The 20341-nt window shown below is 40.0% G+C and overlaps 1 protein-coding gene across 2 annotated transcripts in view; it reads right to left on the bottom strand.

Annotated features, from left to right (window-relative positions):
• Window positions 1–418: 418 nt before the first annotated feature.
• Window positions 419–20341, bottom strand: part of CYFIP1 (cytoplasmic FMR1 interacting protein 1) — an 82751-nt gene continuing 62828 nt past the window's right edge. For both annotated transcript variants that reach the window (XM_064501709.1, XM_064501707.1), the window contains exons 24-31: window positions 20133–20276; window positions 18421–18511; window positions 9353–9483; window positions 5930–6002; window positions 4634–4728; window positions 2976–3214; window positions 1969–2116; window positions 419–1503 (exon numbers count right to left, since the gene is read on the bottom strand). In XM_064501709.1, coding sequence (XP_064357779.1) covers window positions 1339–1503; window positions 1969–2116; window positions 2976–3214; window positions 4634–4728; window positions 5930–6002; window positions 9353–9483; window positions 18421–18511; window positions 20133–20276 — 1086 coding nt within the window. In that variant the 3' untranslated portion in view covers window positions 419–1338. The remainder of the gene's footprint in view (window positions 1504–1968; window positions 2117–2975; window positions 3215–4633; window positions 4729–5929; window positions 6003–9352; window positions 9484–18420; window positions 18512–20132; window positions 20277–20341) is intronic.

Here is a 20341-nt window from a genome sequence, read left to right as displayed (position 1 = left end):
ACAGCCCATTAGACACACTTTTTCACCCATTCCTGGACTTAATTCTGTTGGATTGAAACCTTCAAAAAGAGCTGAACCAAACTTTAAACTAGTATGAGGGAAGAGAGAAAAATCTGGTCCTTAAAGAGATGTGTTCTTAGACAGTTTTGCACTGTACTGGTTAGAACATATCCAGAAATCCACATCTTGGCTAAAACTTGTAATTAACTATCTGTGTCTATTCCAGCCTTTTTAACTTACCTTGGTTTTGGTAAGATAGTTTTGGTAAGATAGTTTTGGGTTGATCCTAACAGCTAAGTGACTATATAACACCACTGAAAAATTCTGTAACATCCTGCAGTAAGAAAGCAAGAGGTCTTAAAGCTATTAGAATCTCATGGCTGGACAGGTTGTTTTAAAATGCAAGTTTTACAGTTGCAAAGTTTTCCAAACAATTTTTACTGATGCAGTGTTTGCATAATACAGTAAGTGTAATTAAACAAATAGTCTCTGTAAGTAAATCATGATTAATTTCATTAAAGCTTATGTACTGGGATAGATTACACCTCTTCACTGTATTCATGACTCTTCTAAACATGAACTCTTTATCATTTGTAAACACGTAGCTTAGTACACAAGTATGATCTCCAACCAAAAGATAAGTTATGGTATAAACTTTCATTAGGAAAAAGCAAACAGACCCCATTCTAATCTATTAAACTGCTGCCTTTTTAAAAGCTCAGAATACTATCAGTCACCTCCATTTTATGTAATTTAAAATGATCACTTTAATTAGCCTTCATTTCCATAGTCACTGATAACAGTAGAATAGTTTTGCAAAGAGGAAAACATAATTGACTACAAAAATTATTCACAAAGCACCAGCAGTAGTTTGGTTTTTTTTTAATAAAGGCTAATTAAGCAATTAATGCTCTAATACAAAAAATTAGGAATTGATTTCTAAAAAATTTTCTACAGAACCCAGTTTCTTATCCTCCACAGCTATTATTCTGATAGCTGAGGAGGAAAAAAAATGCCAGTCCAGTCTAAAATGGTCACCTCAGTATACAGGAATGCAAAGAGATTTCAAAAACAAGCCTTTTACATTTGCAAGCTTTTAATCAAAGTATATAAAATTTTAGTCTAGAAAAATAAGTATGGACTGTATACAGTTACTGTGCTTGGAGACTGAAGAGGGCAAAGCACCACTCAAATGGCACAGGTATACTGAAAAAGGCAGATGAGATTATTTCTTAAAACTGTTGGTTTGGGTTTTTTTTTTTTTTTTTTTTTCCTTTCTCAAACTTTTAGCCTAAATAGGTGAAAAAAATATTGTAACTAAAATAAAAAGTGGGAAGTCTAGTTGCTGGCCAGGGACTGATGAATAGGTGGCTGGAAGCAGCGCACGTGTTCCACGGGTGTACTCTCTCCATCACCAGACTTCAAATACTTGTCCAAAATAGCAATTATTTCATCATTCAGAATCTGGAACTTGCGAATTCTCTCAACCATTTTCTTCAAAGGCTGCAAACATCAAAAAAACAGACACCTAGGAATTAACTTTAGAGATAAACAGCTTTAGACAAAAAAGCACCAAATGCTGTTACCTCACCTCTCACGACAGTGTTATGTTTCCCTTCCACTGCTAATCTAGTGAAAATCCAATGTAAAAACCCAATGAGCATTTTGTTTTTTAACAGTGCTGCTATTTGTACAAAAGAGGGCAATTTACAACAACCTTGTCCTATCTGAGTGTATGTATATGAGATGGGAAGTGTTAAGAAAGTATCAAGGAAATTAAAATTGTAACTACCCAGTCTTCAAACTCCAGCAGTAATGCTTTATTTTTTTTTTCTTAAAAACCCTGGTGCTTTAATTTTCAACTTTTCATTCTATAAACTGACTGTTGGGGCTGCAGTGCAGCTGAATACAAACAGGTCTTTTTTTGTTGTTAGCATAGTGAATATAGAACAGATGTTTTCAACATACCACATTCTTTATGACCTCATCTTTGCCATCATGCTTCTGGACTTTCAACAAGTGGTAGCAGAAATCCAGCACATCAAAGCGACGCTGCTGCCCCAAAAGCACAATGATCATACAGCCAGCCCAGTGCAAGCCATCTCCAAAGCACTGTCTACAAGAGAAAACAGAACACAAAAAGTGCATATTCCACCTAATTTTTCAAAAGCATATCTATAGGAAATGTTGAATACATCAGCCATTATGCTAAAATATATATAATGTCACCCTAGAATATGTTAGACATTAATCTGTAAAATCTCCTGCAAATGAAGTTCTCTTTCTGCAGATACTACAAGTGCTACAAATGGATGCTTAACAAAAAACAGCTTCCCCCGCACAATTTTATATGATTTACAGTTACTCCAAAAATATTTACTTCCCATTAGTCTCCAGCAGCATTACCATTACAAAAGAAAACAAAGCAGGAATTTATCACCACCACACTCTTTTGGGCTGCAGATGAAAGGTAGCAGAAGTCCTACATCATTGCCTCCATAACTGGGCACTGAAAAGCACATTACAGCTCAATGTTTTTTCAAAAATAAGGATATTACTAAAAACTAACAAAACTTAGGACTGTATCACACTAACATCTAAGTGCTCATTCTTGCTCTTAATTCCCAGAAGAAAATATTTGTCATAAATATGTGCCCACGTGTTCAGCATCTGGAATGGTATCACTGCCATTGAGAGACGTGTACCAGGACTGTTTTGTCAAGGGAACATTTATTATATGCTGGAAATATTTAAAGTAGCTGCTTATTTTCTCTGAAGATATAATAGCATTTGTGTTCAGGCATTAAGAGCCCTTCCCACTGACAGCAGCACTTTTCCTTGTTTTTGCACTAAGCTATTGCAGATACAGGAACAAATGCCTCTACTATGTTTTGTGACCCCCTTCCAGTTACAGGAAAAAAAACACCGAAGGGGTGCTGCATGCAGGCGCATCATTGATAGCCAGCGATACGTACTCCACAGTGAACTCGTGTGTCCCCACAGGGATGCAGTAGACGAACTGCATCGCGCTCCAGAGGCGGTGGAACTCCACGCACTCATCCACATGCATCACCCCATTGCTGGGCAGGGGCCCCCGCCAGATGGGGTCATCCAGGAAGGATCGGATCCTTGTCAAGATAACCTCGAACATGGACAGCCCACAGCAGAGTCGCTCTTTGGTCAGCAAGTCACCTTCCCTTGCGATTGCGATTTGCTAAGATTGACAGAAAGAAGAGAAAGTGTAAAATCTTGAAATGCTGGTCACGCAAAGCGTGCTTTCTGTTTACAGGCCTTTTTCCAGGTCAGGTTCTTAAAAGGGACCCCTGTGAGCTAATAAATCAGACAGAAGGAAAACACCACAGCATAGCTCACCTAGGCACTCCTGTTCCCATACTGCTCTCTGCTTTGGAGCACACTGATGGGAAAGCACACAGCGCGAGCTGCTCAAACATGGTCTGATAATAGCCACTTGACCACAAGCTTTTATTTTTAAAAAGACAAAAAGCACTCCACATATTTTTCAATTTCACTGATTTTATTCTATGAAAAATTTATCCTGGATTTAAGTGAAGTCATATGTCTGTAGCCCTGAATCCCCTGGGTTCAGTTCAGTGGGAGAAAAATTCAGAGAAAACTATAAAACACTTTTCGAAAAGATAGTTTGGCCACTGCCGTAGCAATGTACAACTACAACTGCAGTAATGCTAATCCTGGACTAGTCCCAAAGAAGTTTAAAGAATCCTGTGCCTGAATGGAGCCAGAAAACAAAACCAAAGGGTTCAGCGCTCTGCTGCTGGTGCAGGCAGCAGAGTAGCTCTTTCCTGCACTCTTCTTGCTCTCTCCCTGGGCTGCTGCTGTTGGAGACAGGAAAGCTTCAGAGACAGCAGGAACAGATTCATGTAAGACCAACAAATGGCAATGCCCAGTTAACACCTGTCCCAGCTTGTCACACTGCATGCTCTCTCCTGCAGTGCAGCAGTACCTGCCTAACTGCACCGCATGCTATGATAAAAGCAGTCTGAGGTCTTTGCTTCAGAGCACTCTGCTCTTAGTTTCTAATATTCACAATTCAATTGCTTGTCAACTGCTACGGTTCACAGGGAATTAATATACCCCTCACACTGATAGAAAGGAAAACAGTGCTGAAGCTGCAAAGACAGTTCGCTGACAAATGCAGAGGAGAGAGAATGTTCTCTTCGGGCATTGTTTTCAGGAAAACTCAATTCAATTGACAGTTCATTTTCAAAGAGTTTCTGATTTATTGGCTGAGAGAAAAAAGTCTTACAAAAGATCATTATACTAAACACAAAGAAAACTGATTGCTTTTGGTGGACTTTGCACTAGGAACTCACAGGCTGCCCCTTATTTTTATACTAAGAGGAAATCATGTAACATACATAAAAGTTATCATTTTCCCCAAAACATATCACCTCAATCCCAGTCTCAAATATTCCAAAATTCTGAGCTTTAGCAGCTTTACTAAATTCACATATCTAATACAAATCCTGCTGCATGAACAACTTTGACATGCAGGTTGAAGTTCTGACACAAGTAACAGCACTATACGAAAGATCAGGGTTTTTAGTGCTTAGAAATTTCTTGAATTGCCTCTGACACAAATCAGTAATATTACCTGTGGTGTTCCTAATCTTTCAATCAGAGGAACTAGATGTAGTGGAGCATATTTTGATTCTAGTCTCTTCATTTTAGCATCAAGTCTTTCACCCTCTGAAAGAAAAGAAAAAAAAAAAGGAGCCCTGATTCATTTAACTGGTAGCTGACTTTCTAATTTTATAAACTGGAATTAACGAAAAAAGTCCTTATTTCAATACAATTTTTATTCAGTACGGAATAAAACTGGGCAGGCTGTTATTTTAAGAGGTAATTTCAGTTCTAAGTAGTTGGTTAATTTTCAATATGCTTTTAGAAAAAAATGCATAGTCTGAAAGGTTACATTGTACATTCAAACAAAAAGAAACCAAGGATTTATAGTGGGATGCATTAAATTAACTAACTAGATTCAAGACAGAAAATAATACTCTATTATGCTGCTGCTAACATATTTGACTCCCACTTGTACTAAGCCAACTAAATTATCCTAATCATACATGAAATGCTTGACTTTAGAAGGTGGGTTATAATGAGGGTGGAATTTTGTGTATGGCAAGAAGCAGAAAGCTGCTTAAAAAAAGCAGCTGGCACCCACTCATCACTGGCAAGCAGGAAATGTTCTCCGGTGAGGGGGAGAATACTATTTACAATGATCTAGTTAGTTTTATGCACAGAGCAAGTAGCTACAGCGAGTCTGAAAAGCTTCGCGAAGCTGTTTAGCTTCTGGGAATGCTGTGAGCAGAACAAACCAGCTGCTTCGGCAGTGAGAAATAGAGAGGAGAGGAGGCAGAGGAGCAATACAGAAAGAAGCAGAAGAGTGAGGGGGGAAAAATGTCACTTTCTAATAATGAAGGATGAGAAAAGCAGATACGGCAAGGAAGCGATCCTGCAAACGTTCACCCCTGTATTCCCAATTTAGGACAAAAGCATGAAAAGTAAGTCTACAGGGACCACTTGTGCTTACTTAATCTGCTGACTCAGGAAGACAGTCTTTGGACACCTTGATCAAGTCTACCCAATTTAATTGAAAATGATGACAACTAAACAGCATCTTCTGAAAAGCCTCTCACCATAAGTACATACTGCGCCAGACATGCCCCTTGTCCTTGTCACTGTATTCCTCATCTTTGCCTTGCTCTGAGCCTCTCTAAGCACACATTTTTCAGCCATGCAAACAGAACTGAATAGTTAACACTCTTACAAATTAACAGCAGTTTTGTAAAGGATATCCGGAAGTGGCAAGGTCACCAAAAATGCGGCAGCAGGCAAGAAAAGTAGAAGGTAATACCACAGGAAGGTATTTTAACTTAGTCTATACCTTTGACATGAACTCTCGGCAGGATGTTTTGGAATGGTGCTGCGTGCAACAGGTCACACACTTCCTCTAGCGACTAGAACAAAAAGGAAACGAGAGGTACTTAGGAACAAGAAATCCCCAAACCACAACAAGTCCAAAAAAAAGAGTTTCCTAAAGCATGCTGATGCTATCACAGAAACACCAGAGGGCAGCCAGCCTCTACTGTCAGAGCTGCGCACATAACTGCTTTGAGCACTCTTTTCACAAAATTACTTCCGAAGACAATTTGATTTCAGGAGGTTACCCCAGATTCACAAATAAACTCCAGCAGCTGTCCTCCCACCCTGAATTGGTAGTTCTTAAAGCACAGGATATTTATTAAAAAGACTAATTCAGAAGGAGCAATTTCAATGTGAAAGTGGCAGACGGATTCTGTGCAGACAAACAGAACTGTGAAGAAAATGACTCACTGCTTGGTTATTTTTTACCAACACTATTCCCACAAGCCGTTAGCATGTCAGGAACATCACCCAGCAAAAAAGGCTGAGACGCATGAGGGCAACAGCGAACCACCTGTCAGGAACAATTTTACATCTTTAAGGACATGGGGAAGGAAGAGAGATATCTTATGGCTCTTGGCTGCGGTATGTGCAGAGAAAACACAAAAATGACTTTGTTGTGGTTCTCTGTTTATTTCTGGACCACAAGCTGTTCTCATTTGTAATCACCCAGTGCCAGGGACATTTAACAGGCATATCCCTGGCAAGCCCAGGGCACCAGGGTCATTGTGGCTTATCTTAGGTCAAGTTCCTTCATGTCAATAATGTGAAAAAGAATATGCTAAGGAATGAATATTAACAAGGCCCACCCACTAGCAGAGATGTACGACCAACTAAATTTTGCATAGGGGTAAAGTCTAGTTTAGTTATGATAGATGACCACAATGGAAAACTACTGAAACATAACAAGACATCATGGCACCTTCTAGGACAAAAACAGGAGTGTCAGCAAGTAGGGCTGTATTACTAGAAAGCATCACCAAGACAGTGTCCAAAAGAACCTAACTCCAACACTGGTGTCACTTCAGTACACCCTCAGGAGCGGCTGAGGGCTTTCACCTACCTGACCTTTCACCATGTACCCTGTGAACTTCAAGCCTATACCAGCAATCGAGTTTCTTTTTATTGTTTCAGTTATCCCATTACTGAATATGGTTTCACTGCTTATCACCTGGCCCTCCTATTACTCACTAAAACTTGGGCAAGATCTTCTGAAGCCAAGAAAAATTCTCTGAGGAACAGTATATCTTCATTATTTTATCCAACGTGAACAGTTTTAATACTCCCTAGAGAAGTAGGAGTCTTACGTTTGGATTTATTTTGGTGCAACAGCGGGGCCCCAGCCAGCCTGCTGAGGAAATGATGTAGTTGGCTCCCAGTCAGCACAGATCGACTTGACTTGCCAGGCCACCGAGGCAGGCCCCAGCAGCAGCTCATGCCTGCACAGCACGGGCAGCATGCCCCACACACACAGGGAGAGACCTCTACCCAAATCTTGAAAGGCATGACCCAGGTTGAGAAAGGGAAGACAGCATGCTTTTCTGGCCCACAGGCAATGCCCACCTTTCCCCCTACAAGCACAAAAAAGCATATGAACAAGAAATTACAGGTCTGGCTGATTTGTTTGAAGAGGAGATTGTAATAAGGAGAAAGAAGACTGGGAAAAGAAAATGACAGGAAGGGATAAATGGCAGTTGTAGCACAGTGCCCTCAACAGCAGGTTGCTTTGCATGCTGAAGAGTAGAGGCTAGGTGTACAGGAAGCAACAGAAAAGCTAGAGATGTTTTCACAGCTTGGTTCAAGCTCAGAGAGCTGCTGAATGTCTGGCACAGCAGACGCCAATGGCAGCCATCCTAACAGGAACAAGGAAATCCGAGAAATCCATGTTAACTTCGCAATGTTTCAGACGACAACAGGAACAACAAGCAGGGGTGGAAGATAACAGTAACAGATGCACAACTAGTTGATATAAAGAGAGTAGCCTCGCTGTGCCTGAATGTAGGAACCACCTGTTGGTAGGGTTTTAAAGGAAGACGTGAGGAGACCAAATCAGTCATCTCAAGGAATGCCTAAAAAAGGTAGAAAAAATACTCCACTCAAGAAGATGTAGGAGGGCTATCACTATAGAGTGAGGACAAAAGTACTGAAAAGCCAAAGAGAGCTAATTACTGGGGCTCTAGCTGCCACTGCAGCAGGCTATAAGCAAAGTCAGCAGTAGCTGACCCACACCCCCTCTACAACAAAAATAACATTTCAACCTAAAAACTTGTTGTTCCATCCTGACTGTGGAATTACCGCAATCTCAGGACACTTTGGGGGGAAGGTATTCAGATTCCTTGACAACAGAAAACAAGAAAAACAGAAGAAGAATCATTACCACATAGAAATTGAACCAATTTCTAACAAAACATGCATGAAATACATTACATTCTTGTGTTTTTACATTTAGCTACAATGGCTCACTTGCATGATGTTAAGAGGTAAGATGCACTACCATCACAGTAAATGAAACTGTGTAGATCAAGAAAGGATGCTCCAGGTCCAATGGGGTTCTCCCCTGCATCTTGAACTGTAGCTGACATTTCTATTTTGCTCTCTGCCCCCCTCTGCATTGTCTTCCTGACACTACAGTGCAAAGACACTGCAAAAAAACATACAAAACTCTGGTCCCTCACTTTCAGCCTACTTTGTGCACATAACAGACAAAAGGGGGGACTGCAGAGATGCTATTATTTAATTCTTCGGAGCCTAGATACATTTATTTCTCTATATTACAGGTGCCCAGCCCACACTCTGCGGGCCATGTCTTGCCCTCCAGGACAATTAGCCTGCCATTAGCTCCTGGCTACCCTTCTTCCCCAGGACATTTTAGACAGGGCACAGCTAAGTGTGTAGCAGCGAGAAGGCCAAGGAATCTGGAAAGAGGTGGCTGGCAGGAGGCTGCAGCCACTAGAAGAATTTATTTGGCCCCCAGCCTGCTCCCTGTTTCAGGAAAAGATGACTGCCAAGAAGCTCAAGGCTGCCCTCTTTCCTCTCCTGCGGACCCCTCAGACACAGGTAGTCACACACTCATGCTCTTCCCTAACTCAGATCAGATCAGCTGCAATAGTCCAGTTACAGAAAGAGTCATAGTATTTGATCCTCAGGCACGCTGCAAGAGGCAATGTATCTCACTCAGCAAAGTCAGGCATCACTGCTATCTCACAGACATCAAAGCCTATGCAAGGCTGTGAGAGAATGAAGCAGGAACTGTTTCTACCCATCTGTACATCAGCATTAGAAAACTTGAATATTTCAACCTTATTATTCATGACATTAGTAACAAAAAATTTAGAGTACATTCTGAGACATAGATGGGTTTTAAACTAGCACTGTAGGCACCTACCAGACTCTGTTCAATGAGCAGGCAAAAGAGCACAGCATTTCCCACTTCCCGCAAGTTCTGGAAACACACAGTCTTCAGTTCTGCATATTCTACAATGTCCTTCAACTGATGGTGAAAAAACTCCAAGATACCTGAAATCAAGAGAGAAGCAAAAAAAAAAAAAAAAAAGTATCTTACGAGCCAGAAAGTAATCCTTCTAGTGATTATTATACAGATGCATTTACTAACTTGTAAATGCAGAAAAAAGATTCTGGTCATGGAGATAACAGTCACATGGATTTGGACTACTTTTTCTTTCTGTTACAAAAGCACACAAGTTTTCTAACTAATTTGATTATACAAAGCTTTCACTGAATATGCATAAGTATACTGTATCTCAGCACAACAAACCAATGGTGTAAGTTTATACTCCTCTCTTCATGTCTCAACACAAGATTTTTTTACTTACACACATGCAGCCTACAGGAAATTGGATGGAGCAGTATTTAAATACATTAAAAATCAGAAGGTTATTAAATGTTAAGCCAGTGGTGTACTGACCTTAGCAGTTCAATAAATCATGCAAAATGGAGTGCCTAGGTTCTTACTCCTGGGAAAGGGAGCTAGTGTAAGAGGCTAGAAAATAATTTCCAGAAGCAGGAAGACAGAATAGGGCCCTTGTCTGCTATTAAGCCCTGTTCCAGCCTCACATTCTTGATTCTATTTCTGTCTCACAACCTGCTGCACCACCCGACACACTCAATTCACAGCTGTTATTTTTCAAGCACGACAGAACCAGCAAGGAGCAGAGAGCTAAAGATAAAGAGAACACGGGTGGTGTCAGGCTGGGACTCTGCTAACACCACAGATGCCCAAAGATGATCAAACAATTAAACACAAAAATCCCAAGGCAAACGCTGCTGGCAAAGGTATGTTAGATCCTGCTGACAAGCACAGTCAGAACCTTGTTTCAAAGTCTTCCCATTGTTAAAAACTAGCTAAAATTATGTTTTTCAAAAACATGTAATTTTATGTACCATCGAATTTCTCCCAAACAACAGTGAAGCTTAAATCCACCCTGGTGGATTTTCAGCTCTACCTTCTCACCCTGCAAAGCAAGGTTACATAGACCCTTGATTAAAAAATCAAACCCAGTAATGCCAAGGTGCAGGCAGCCTCTGTAGGGAGGCTGACATGAATTGGTCAGAATCACCGAGATTGAAGTGATGTGCGAGATGGGCGAGAAGGACTAGGGAGTTGCAGTAGGTCAGACAGCTTTTATGCTTTTTACAGCTTGTTTCTATCAGCATTTTCATGCATCTTCCATCTGTTTGCAGAAGCCTGTCCCTTTTAAAAAGCAACCCAAAACCTCAGGACTGATGACAGAAGAAAATACACAGCACAAAGTTTATGAATGATACACGATATACAGCAGCTTCCATTACACTGAATTAAGAAGTCCTGTGGTTAAATCTCCATAGAATCACATTCAAAGCAGGGTCACATTTAAAGCAATTAAGACAAGAAAAGGAAAGAGAAAACACATATACCCCCCCCCCCCATACCTTCCTTGGACTCAACTGATGAGCACTTTCTACAGAGATTAGACTTCTCTATTTACCCAACAACAAGGCAGTGGCTCAGAGGGAAACACACAAACATAAAATACAGGCTGGAGCGGATCTGTGCCAAGCAAATTCCTCAAATTCAACAGAGGAACTGGAAATTCACAATGAAGGAAGGAACCATACAGCTAACCCACACACTTCTATAGAAAGCCACAAAACATTAAATTTAGTAAAGCAGAACATCAATAAATTGTATAGTAAGTGGATTCAGGGCTAGCTTTGTAACATCTTGAAGAACTATTTCTCAATAAAAAGTAGCAAGTGAGTGTTTCTATATGTATTCAGTGGAGATAAATTTCAAACCCAACACCATTCAATAGTTTACCTTAAGTGACTCAATAGAAAAGATAAAAACAGAACTGAAAAAATAATGGAGACAGGTCAATTGTAATGAGCACTTGCTGACCTTGATTTATTGAAAGGAGACTGCATTTAAATGCAGCTAAAAGCAAACAGGTCATACAAACACACCAGCAACCCCCCCCCCCCCCATAACACTTAAGACAATTTAATGAAAACTAACAGCTCTGAAAAAGATTGTCAGTATGACAAGATCAGCTCCAGTTCAGTGCTGCAATAAAAAGACCAACTGCAGCCCTTGGGTGTTTAAGCAGCGGGGCAGTGTGTGCTTGTGTCTGTTGTTTAAGCGCTTCGGCTCACAGTGATGGCAGCAGAGATGCTGGAACACTGAGTTCTGGGACCCACATTTTAAAGATGAAGTTGAAAAGGCAGCCTGATGAGGCAGAAAAATTTTCACATGAATTATTTGATGCTAGGAAGAAAAAAGAAAGAGGCACACTGAGAGAATGAAAGGGTTCAATTTGTTGAGCTTTACCGGGTACCCACAATGTGTTTTAGTTACAGTGCCTAAGTATTTCCCCCTGTATTTTTCCTCTATCAATGACAGGTCTTCCAAACCTAGCAAGAAAGGTCTTCTAAAGATCAACTGCTAGAAGTCAAGTCAAATGCTTTCCTCATACCAAGACTGGATGCCCTTCTGAAAGCAAAAGTCCATTAAGTTATCCTGAACTTCAAAAGCTTTGCTTTTCAAAACTGCCATTTAAAAAAAATAGTAGACAAACAACTTCAGGTACTTTGTGTCCAGGGGGTGAGGTGGTGAGTTGGGAATGAGAAAGCAGAAGTGATGATGGAAAAGAAGGTAAGAAACAGACCCCAAACACTGAAAATTATATTCCTGATCCTGCAAACATTTAAGCAGTGGCCCAACTTGACTTGGAGGAACAGTTCCCTTCTTCCCTTGAGAACAGCACAAAATCACCCATGTTCCTTAATATGTACACAAGCAACACATCATCAGGGTTTACCTATTAGAAATTTAAAATGCAGTTTTAAGCATTCTCCTAAAAAAAAAATCCATTAATGTATTTAAAGTGGAATTAAATGTCTAATTAGATCTTTGTGGATTATTTTATATACAGATGAAAATTTTCCAAAACAACCTGCTCACACACTCAAAAGTGCATTTTCAGGAGTATCTGGGAGTGGTTTAGGAACAAAAGTTGCAGTGCTTTCAAAGCAAAATCTAATGGGCAGGTACAGCATGGCCCAATGACAGTGGTCATCTGTTGTTCTGGTGAATATACCACAAACTATGTATTTGTGTTTTGATCATGCTAAGAAGAGGTAGGGCCTCTGCTAGGAAAAGCAATTTAAGTTCCTTGACTCCTTAACAGAGTCGACAGAGACTCTTCAAAATACACTCTGAAATTCTTCTGAAAAATCCCATATGGTACTATTACAGCATGCTTAAACTAGGGAACTACCCCACCTCTGCTCACATTGGTACAGTCTTTCCCAGGGTTACCAGCTACCTTTGAACATTGGCCTGTAGCCAAGATCTTTGGTTATATTGGTTCAGACTATGCTTGCTGAAGACAAAATACTAATTTTAGCAATTTGAAGATGACAGAATGGGAAGCAAAGAACAAGCAGCATATAGTTTAAGAAAGATAATAAAGAGTTAAACTACAAAAAATATAGGCTTGAGAGGGAAGGATGCTGCTTGTAAACTGTGATTTCCTTTTTCCTCTCTGAAAGATCTGGGCAATCCTGAAAAAAGCACCTTAAAAGCAGAGCAGCAGGAGATGTCCTGAAAATCCTTTGTCTCACCATACCCTCTCTAGACATGGAAACTGAAGAAAAGAACAGGAAAGTCTATAGGACAAAAAGCATTTCATGTGGATAAGGAAAGCTTCAGGTTAAAGCGGCAAAGAAAAGGTGGTGCATTTTGCTCTTACTCCTAAAACCACTGCCATCATTACTGTGTCATTGTGTAGAAAATCTAACACCCCATCTTTACTGTGCAGTTGTTCCAAATGCCAATACCAATACTGCACTAATTCCCCTTAAATAAAATCCTTGATTTACTGGCAGAACAGATGAAAGTTTACAGAACTACCTAGGCAATTTTGGTGGAACAAAAATAACACTGAAAGTACGAACGGCTCCCGAGTGGGAGAACGGCTCCCTGTGGCAGAAACACATTGCCAAGTTTTCATTAATGCTTGAGCAATGGCATCTCAGATTACACCTAGCTGTACTGTACTGACTACAGAACTACACTTTTGTGAAAAACTAGATATGCATAATGAAGCCCCGAAAAAAGAACAAGTGTCTTAGAAAAATTAGTTTAATTTAATTGCATGCAGCTTTCCTCCTCTCCATAATTTAATTTGTGGGTGAAATTTGTGAATGGCTGAATTACCTGTATATGCATAGCATTCTGCAAGGCAAATTAATCAAGGCTTTTTGCTCCTTCTCTCTCGGAAAGCAATTTTAATTAAATACCTCTATTCCTGCAGATGGAATAAGGTTAGGTGTAAGAATAATCCAACATATAATCCTTGTTTCTGATTTGCACATCTCTCAATAGAAACAAATGGTGTTCATATATAATAGATCTAGTAAAGTATGGAAAATTAGTAAAGGATTACGTCCCATCTCTGCTTCCAAAATCCTATCTCAACAGCACTCAAACAGCAGATGCCAAGTTTCAGCTGTATACTAACTAATTTAGGAAGTCAGATCAAATCAACACATGCGACATGAAGCTGGTTGGATCTCTTTACTTTGGTCACTTTTCATTTTCTACAAAACAATCTCAATTCACACCTACAGACTCAAATCAAACATGTTCCAGATCTTAAAATAATTCTAGTACCTAAAAGATTAGGACAAAAATTGGCTATTAATTGTAGACTTAAATTGCAGACTAATGACAAACTTGATCTTGAAAAAAAAAATGGTCTAGTTGTGTTATGATTTGTTTTCTGCAGAGTACTTATTTGACTACTGTGAAGTGAAATCTGCTAATCTGCCTCAGTAAAACTGCTCCCAAGAAACTAGGTACTATACTGACCTTTACTGCATGTTCACTTTCATACAAATCCTCAAATGCTAGCTACAATAATTTCTTTGACTCAGAAGACATCATTAAGTCTGTGCCAGCAGTCAGGCCATTCTTTTCAACAGAAACATTCATAATATTTAAGCATATACCTGTACCTGGGAATGATGACAGAGCCTGTGCCTTGTGTTTACTTTGCTAGAAAGAAATATGCTACTGTTATTCATATCTAGTATGTTGTTTACTGCCCTTTCAAGATCATCTAGGTTTTTGTCGTATGAAAACACCATTTAAACTTCAGCACTGCTTTGTTGACAGTGAACTGGGATTATTTCCATTTCCATTAAGTACACACATTTGAGGGCTACCTCCAAAGCCACTGGCACTCCTCAGCTTTCTTTTTGCAACTGAGCAGCACGTTCCAAATACCGAAGCAGCTGGAAGTAAACATGGTATGGGAAGCTTCAGAAAGTTTGGCTCTAGTGAGTAAGCCAGATCTTAAAAGGGATACATCTTAAAATGATCCATCTTAAAAGGGAACGATCTTAAAAGCTTAGATCTTAAAAGAGGCCTCCTCTTTGCTATTCTGCAGCTCCCTCAATAGTCGGCTCTGTTCTCCTGTTTTCTATCTCCCTTTACCTCCAAACTCTTTCAAATAGTCTGTGACTCCCTCCCAAATCTTTCCCCAAAGGACAGGTTCCAGAGCATCCTATGAAAAAATTCTCTTCATATTCTTCCCCACAAGGATTCAAGCCATAACCTCCTCCCCAACAAATTAACTTATTCTTCTACAGATCTGAGCTCCTTCAAAAACCTGGAATAACCAGAAGGATTAACAGCTCTTCTGCTATGCCCCAAGCTGCCCTTCCCCAGCAACCTCTAGCCACTGTCGTCCTCCTCCTCCCCTCCCAGCCGTGGCTGCTTCTGGTTCTCATCAGACCCTGAACTGGGACATTACAGAAAAAGGAGGGGGAAGGTAGTTTTCTGTGGGGTCACTGCACTGGAAGAGCTCAGACACTGTAGCCAGCAGCAGAATCGGCTCAAGGAGCGATGGGAACACAGCAGCCGGCACCTAACTGGAACCACAGCTCCAGGAGAGCAGTGCACTGGGAAACTTCCCCAAACTGCAGTGTAAACGCATGCAATTTCAAGAGATCACGGCGTGGTTTAACATACATTTTGCCCTGCACCAGCCATTTGCTCGCTTTCCTGCAAAAAGAAAAAACTTGAAGATGTTGTACTTAAACAAACAAACAAAAAGAAAGGCAATCAGGCTATTTTCTCTCCTGGTTTCTATCTTGGTGAGCTCATGGATTTTCTTTCAAAACTTTCCTCTGTGGGGGGATGCTGCAATGACATCACCACAAATCTCAGCCTGAGCTCAGACTGACAAACTAATTTCCTCCCCATGTCCAAAGAAATTTCAGAATGACAGGACGTGAAATACTTTTGTTTATCAACGGCGGCAAAGCTGTACTCAGACACTAGAAATATATCAGAAGAAAACATTACCTCCTAGATGAAATTTCAAGTTTAAACATTTATAAGCCAATATTCTTTTAAGAGCTTTAGAGACTTTACAAGATCCCTTTAAAAATCCTTATGTTTGATGTATTTTTAGACAAATATTTTTATGATTACAGGATGAGCAAGTTCCCCACTACTTTAAGATTGTTTCTATGGAAACAAACCCACTGGTGAGCAGGAGTCCTGAACGACTCCAATGCCATGATCTGCACTCTGCACCTTTTAGCACGAATAAATTGCTGTTTAAAAATCCGGAAGTCCAGAGGGTTACGCAGCGTTGAAGGAACTGCAATCAATGGAGTCCAAACAAAGCTCTCCAGATGAAGTCTGATGTGCATGAAATAGCTAGAGGCTTACTGAGTATACTTAAATTGCTTTGCATATGGAGAATGGACTCAGGAAATCAATCCTGAATTGATGAATGCTATTGCATCAAGTCAGCCAAGAACCTACGTATTTTATCTGTAGATCAGCATCACAGCTTTGGTCTTTATGCTTAGGGAGTGGCAATTATAAAGCACTGATTAAATGATTTGGTATGTATGAAAGAATAAAAGTGGCATACAAATACGCCGCGTAACACTAAGGCTTACTACTAAGACACCACTTCCACTGAAAGCTTTTGGAGGTGGAGGAGGGAAGAGACAACAGTGGGTGTGTATTTGCTTCAGTTTTTCAATGTGAACCAAGTAAACAAGGCTGCTGTAGAGGAGCGCTTAGCACAGAAAAAAAGAGGACGGTGACGTAAACAAAGCATGAGTTAAAGCCCTCCTGCACTATGGTAGTTCCTTTAACATGCCAGATCAGGGCCAAAATCTCCAGCCTGTCCCCATCAAAGAGAACATTTTCCTTCATCAGCCAGAACTATGCCAAAGGCAGACACCTCTGTGACAGAAAGGCTCCAGACACAGCAACACAATTCTTCAGTGATGTTAGAGGGATGAAAATGCCCTGAACTTCTACAGCTGTTTTCTTTTTAGTATCTTCAAAGGCTGGCTCTGCCATTTCTTGGAAGAGAACCTCTGGGGAGATGTTTAAGAATGAGAAAAATACAGTACACGTGTCAAAACAAAACCTCTGTCAGGAACAGAGGCAGCAGAGGAGGACAGAATGAGGTGTGTGGGGGGGGTGAGATTCATCCCAAGTCTAATTTCTATGATCTGTCATAACACCAAGAACTACTCTGATCTCTCAGTATAGTAGGCATCTAGCATACGGGATTTCTTTTGTAAGAGTAAATATAAGGCCAAAGTAGTTTGCAGTCTCCACAAAACAGGAAAGTGATGATGGATTTTAAAAGATTTAGATCCTGCAGGAAGTTTTTCTCAGGTCTTGGACCAGTTCTGTGAAGGCTGCCATTGCAAAAGGAAGTTTAGCCTTTCCTGTAGGAGGGACTGCCTTGAAACTTCAGGAGAAAGTATCTGCTTGGATGCCTGGGAATCTCCTGCCAAATGCTTACTCCTTACAGGTGAGAAGTCCTGGCAAGGGAATATGAGCTTCCTAATCTTACCTACAGCATCACAGCCCGTGATGATGCATAATCAATATTTTAGAGTGCCTACTGCTTTTGTGGTCAAGCCTTAACTAAAAACTTCAGACTGATTACTTTGATATGGCTCACCACCATGATTCATCCATTTCTATGCTCCAGGGAGAAAAACAGGAAGGAAACACTTAGCAAGACCTTGATTTCGTTCAACATTGGTAATGAACGTCAAGCAAGCTGTGGGAAGCAGAAAAAACAACCTCATTCCAGTTGGAGTGGTATTTAATAAACCTAAGAGACTCTGGGGAAAAAAAGATACACTCAAGAAGTGGATGGCACATGGAAGGATTAATTTGTGTTAATTACAAGTTGTGGAGGAGGAATATTTTTTGGGGGGGAGGGTGGAGTAGTTTCAAAATTTCAGTGAACAATGTGATAAATACTAATTAGCAATTACTTCTCTACAGTGGCAACCAGCTTTCAAAGTCAATTCTTCTTCTGCAACTGTCATACCTCCTGTTAAGTGGCAAAGATGCTCCCCACACAAGCCTCAGACATAACTATTCTAGCAGGACCAGTTTGCCTCTCACTAGCAGTATCATTCCTTGTACCTTACATCTGATGAGGGTAAAAGAAGAGGGAATAAAGGTTTTTCCAGAGAACTACGGTTACCTGAATTACAGAGCTTTAAACAGAACTCGTATGAGAAGCTCCCTTGCAGAGGGAAAGCTCAACATGGTTATAAGAAAGACTAGAAATAGAAACTAATGTGAAAATCCCAGCTCATAATCAATTATGTCATAACGCTGTCATACACAGAGTGTCATCCTTGTATTTGCCCTAAGCACAGAAGTTTTAAAACTCTTTCCAGTCCTTTATTAAGTACTTTCAGAAACATTCAATCCATTGAACGCCCAACATTCAATCATTCTTGTCATTAAAAAAATAAAAAATAAATAAAGACTACGTGCTAATTATGGAGAGAGAGAGAAAGAGACAGAAAGAGGAACACATGACCCGGAAGGCAGTAAACAGTATCATCTTATTACAGCTACCATGGTTACATCAAACATGAACTAACCTGGAGAACCATACTCATGTCTTGGTAACCTACAGATTTTAGGCATCACTTCCATTAGGGTCTTGACATACTGAAGAATTGTCCCTTGTAACTAGAAGAAAACAGGTGTTTATTAAAATAGTGTTATTGATCTCAGAAACTTTACAACAAATTGTATTCAAACTGCATATGAATTGAACAAGCTATAAAAATCTTGCATATAACTCTGTCAAACACCATCCTTAAAAGGGAAACTTTGAAAGAGGAATACAGTTGCATTTTACTTCATATAGCATTAGCTGCTTTTTGCTACAGAAAAGTGGCACAACAGCTAAGGCCAGGAGGAAAAAAAGAAATACAGGAAGTCATGTACTTTTCTTGCAGAAAACACCATCTCTATTGTCTAAACAACCTTTAACTTTGTTTTTGCAAAGAAAGCTGCATTTGTGTGTTTTCAAAAGCAATAGGATGAAAATCCTCAACATTAGATTTGTCTGTACCAGTTTAAACTGGCTATTCCAGACACACCACTCAGGATGCAGTCCCAGGTTATATTCACAGTCTACCTTCCTCCCACCGGACACCCATCTTACACCTATCTTCCTACTTCTAAGCATTTATATCAGGCATCAGCCGGATACCTTCCTGCAGGCACTTCAACTTCCTTTATAAATGCTCAAGTATGCCAAATTACCTGTAATGAAGCAATTTGATTTGCTATACACCCCTCCAAAACCCAACTGATGAAACAATCCCCCTGCCAAAATTCACTGAAAGTATCTGTGTTTGCATCTTTCCCTGAAAATTATATCATAGGGTCCCTTTAACCAGGCCTCAACCTTTCTAGCATTTTAAAAATTTACTTAGAATATTGTGGGAATTACAATAAAACAGCTGCCAAATACGTCGAGTGTCTGAAGTGAAACTATTAATACTACAGCTATAAAGTTGGACTATTTTGGCCACATCTTCCTTACAGAGAACAGGGCTAGGGAGGAGAAGACCGTTACTGTAGCTTAAATTGAATTCTTAAACATAACTACAATGCATTATGACTGCATACATAGATACTGATAACATAGTGAACAAACAGTCCCTCAGCCTCCTCCTAAAAGCTCCTCTTACTCCAAGCCCCATTCTTCTCCAAAAGTCCATTTCTAATACTAGATACACAGGCTATATGGATAACTTCTTCACCATCTGGTCAGAGCACTCTTGCAAATAAGCTTGATGCTATCCACTGCCAGATGAAGCATAGAGATTAAACCTTCCTTGTTATTAAGGGTCATCTGTCAATGACAGTATTAATGAAAGCCCTGAAGTCAGAGAAGGCAGAAAACACACTCCAGCTGTTCTCAAAAAATGCAGAGAAAGTAAATTAACAGTAAAACTTTTAAGTAGAAGTGAACTCACTTGAAACATTTATACTTTTCCAGAGATGTTGATCAAGGACCTACCAGCATAGCTCTCCACAAATTCAATTAATCTCCAAAACAGAAACTGAGATTTTCAGAACACTGCACAGATTGCCAAGGCACATGTTCTACTGCTTTCAGAAGATACTGGGTGCTCTCAGACATAGCTTATGTTGAACTTAATGGAAGTCATGTCTTAGATTAGTATTATCTGATGTCTTTCTTTCCTTAGAAATCTTAATTTCACTTTACTTTTCATAAGACATTTCCTATCAAAAGTCACATGAAGAAGCAGAAAATGAAATATAGTCAACATACCAGGCTCTTGACAACTTTCAGCAACTCCTCCATCACTACAGCAATACCTTGATACCCAAGAAGCCTACAGATGACTTTAAAGTGAGGGGGGCCAACAAAATTCCTGTAGTTGCTGTAGATGCTGGAATATGCCAGATTCAAAGCCTAAAAAGGAGAGAAACAGATCTGATCAATGAAAATTTCATCTGATTGCATCCTTATAGCAATCT

This window comes from Dromaius novaehollandiae, chromosome 1 (assembly GCF_036370855.1).
Source record: "Dromaius novaehollandiae isolate bDroNov1 chromosome 1, bDroNov1.hap1, whole genome shotgun sequence".
Lineage (NCBI taxonomy): Eukaryota > Metazoa > Chordata > Aves > Casuariiformes > Dromaiidae > Dromaius > Dromaius novaehollandiae.
Note: the sequence above shows the minus strand (reverse complement) of the source record. Positions and strands in the feature narration are given on the sequence as shown.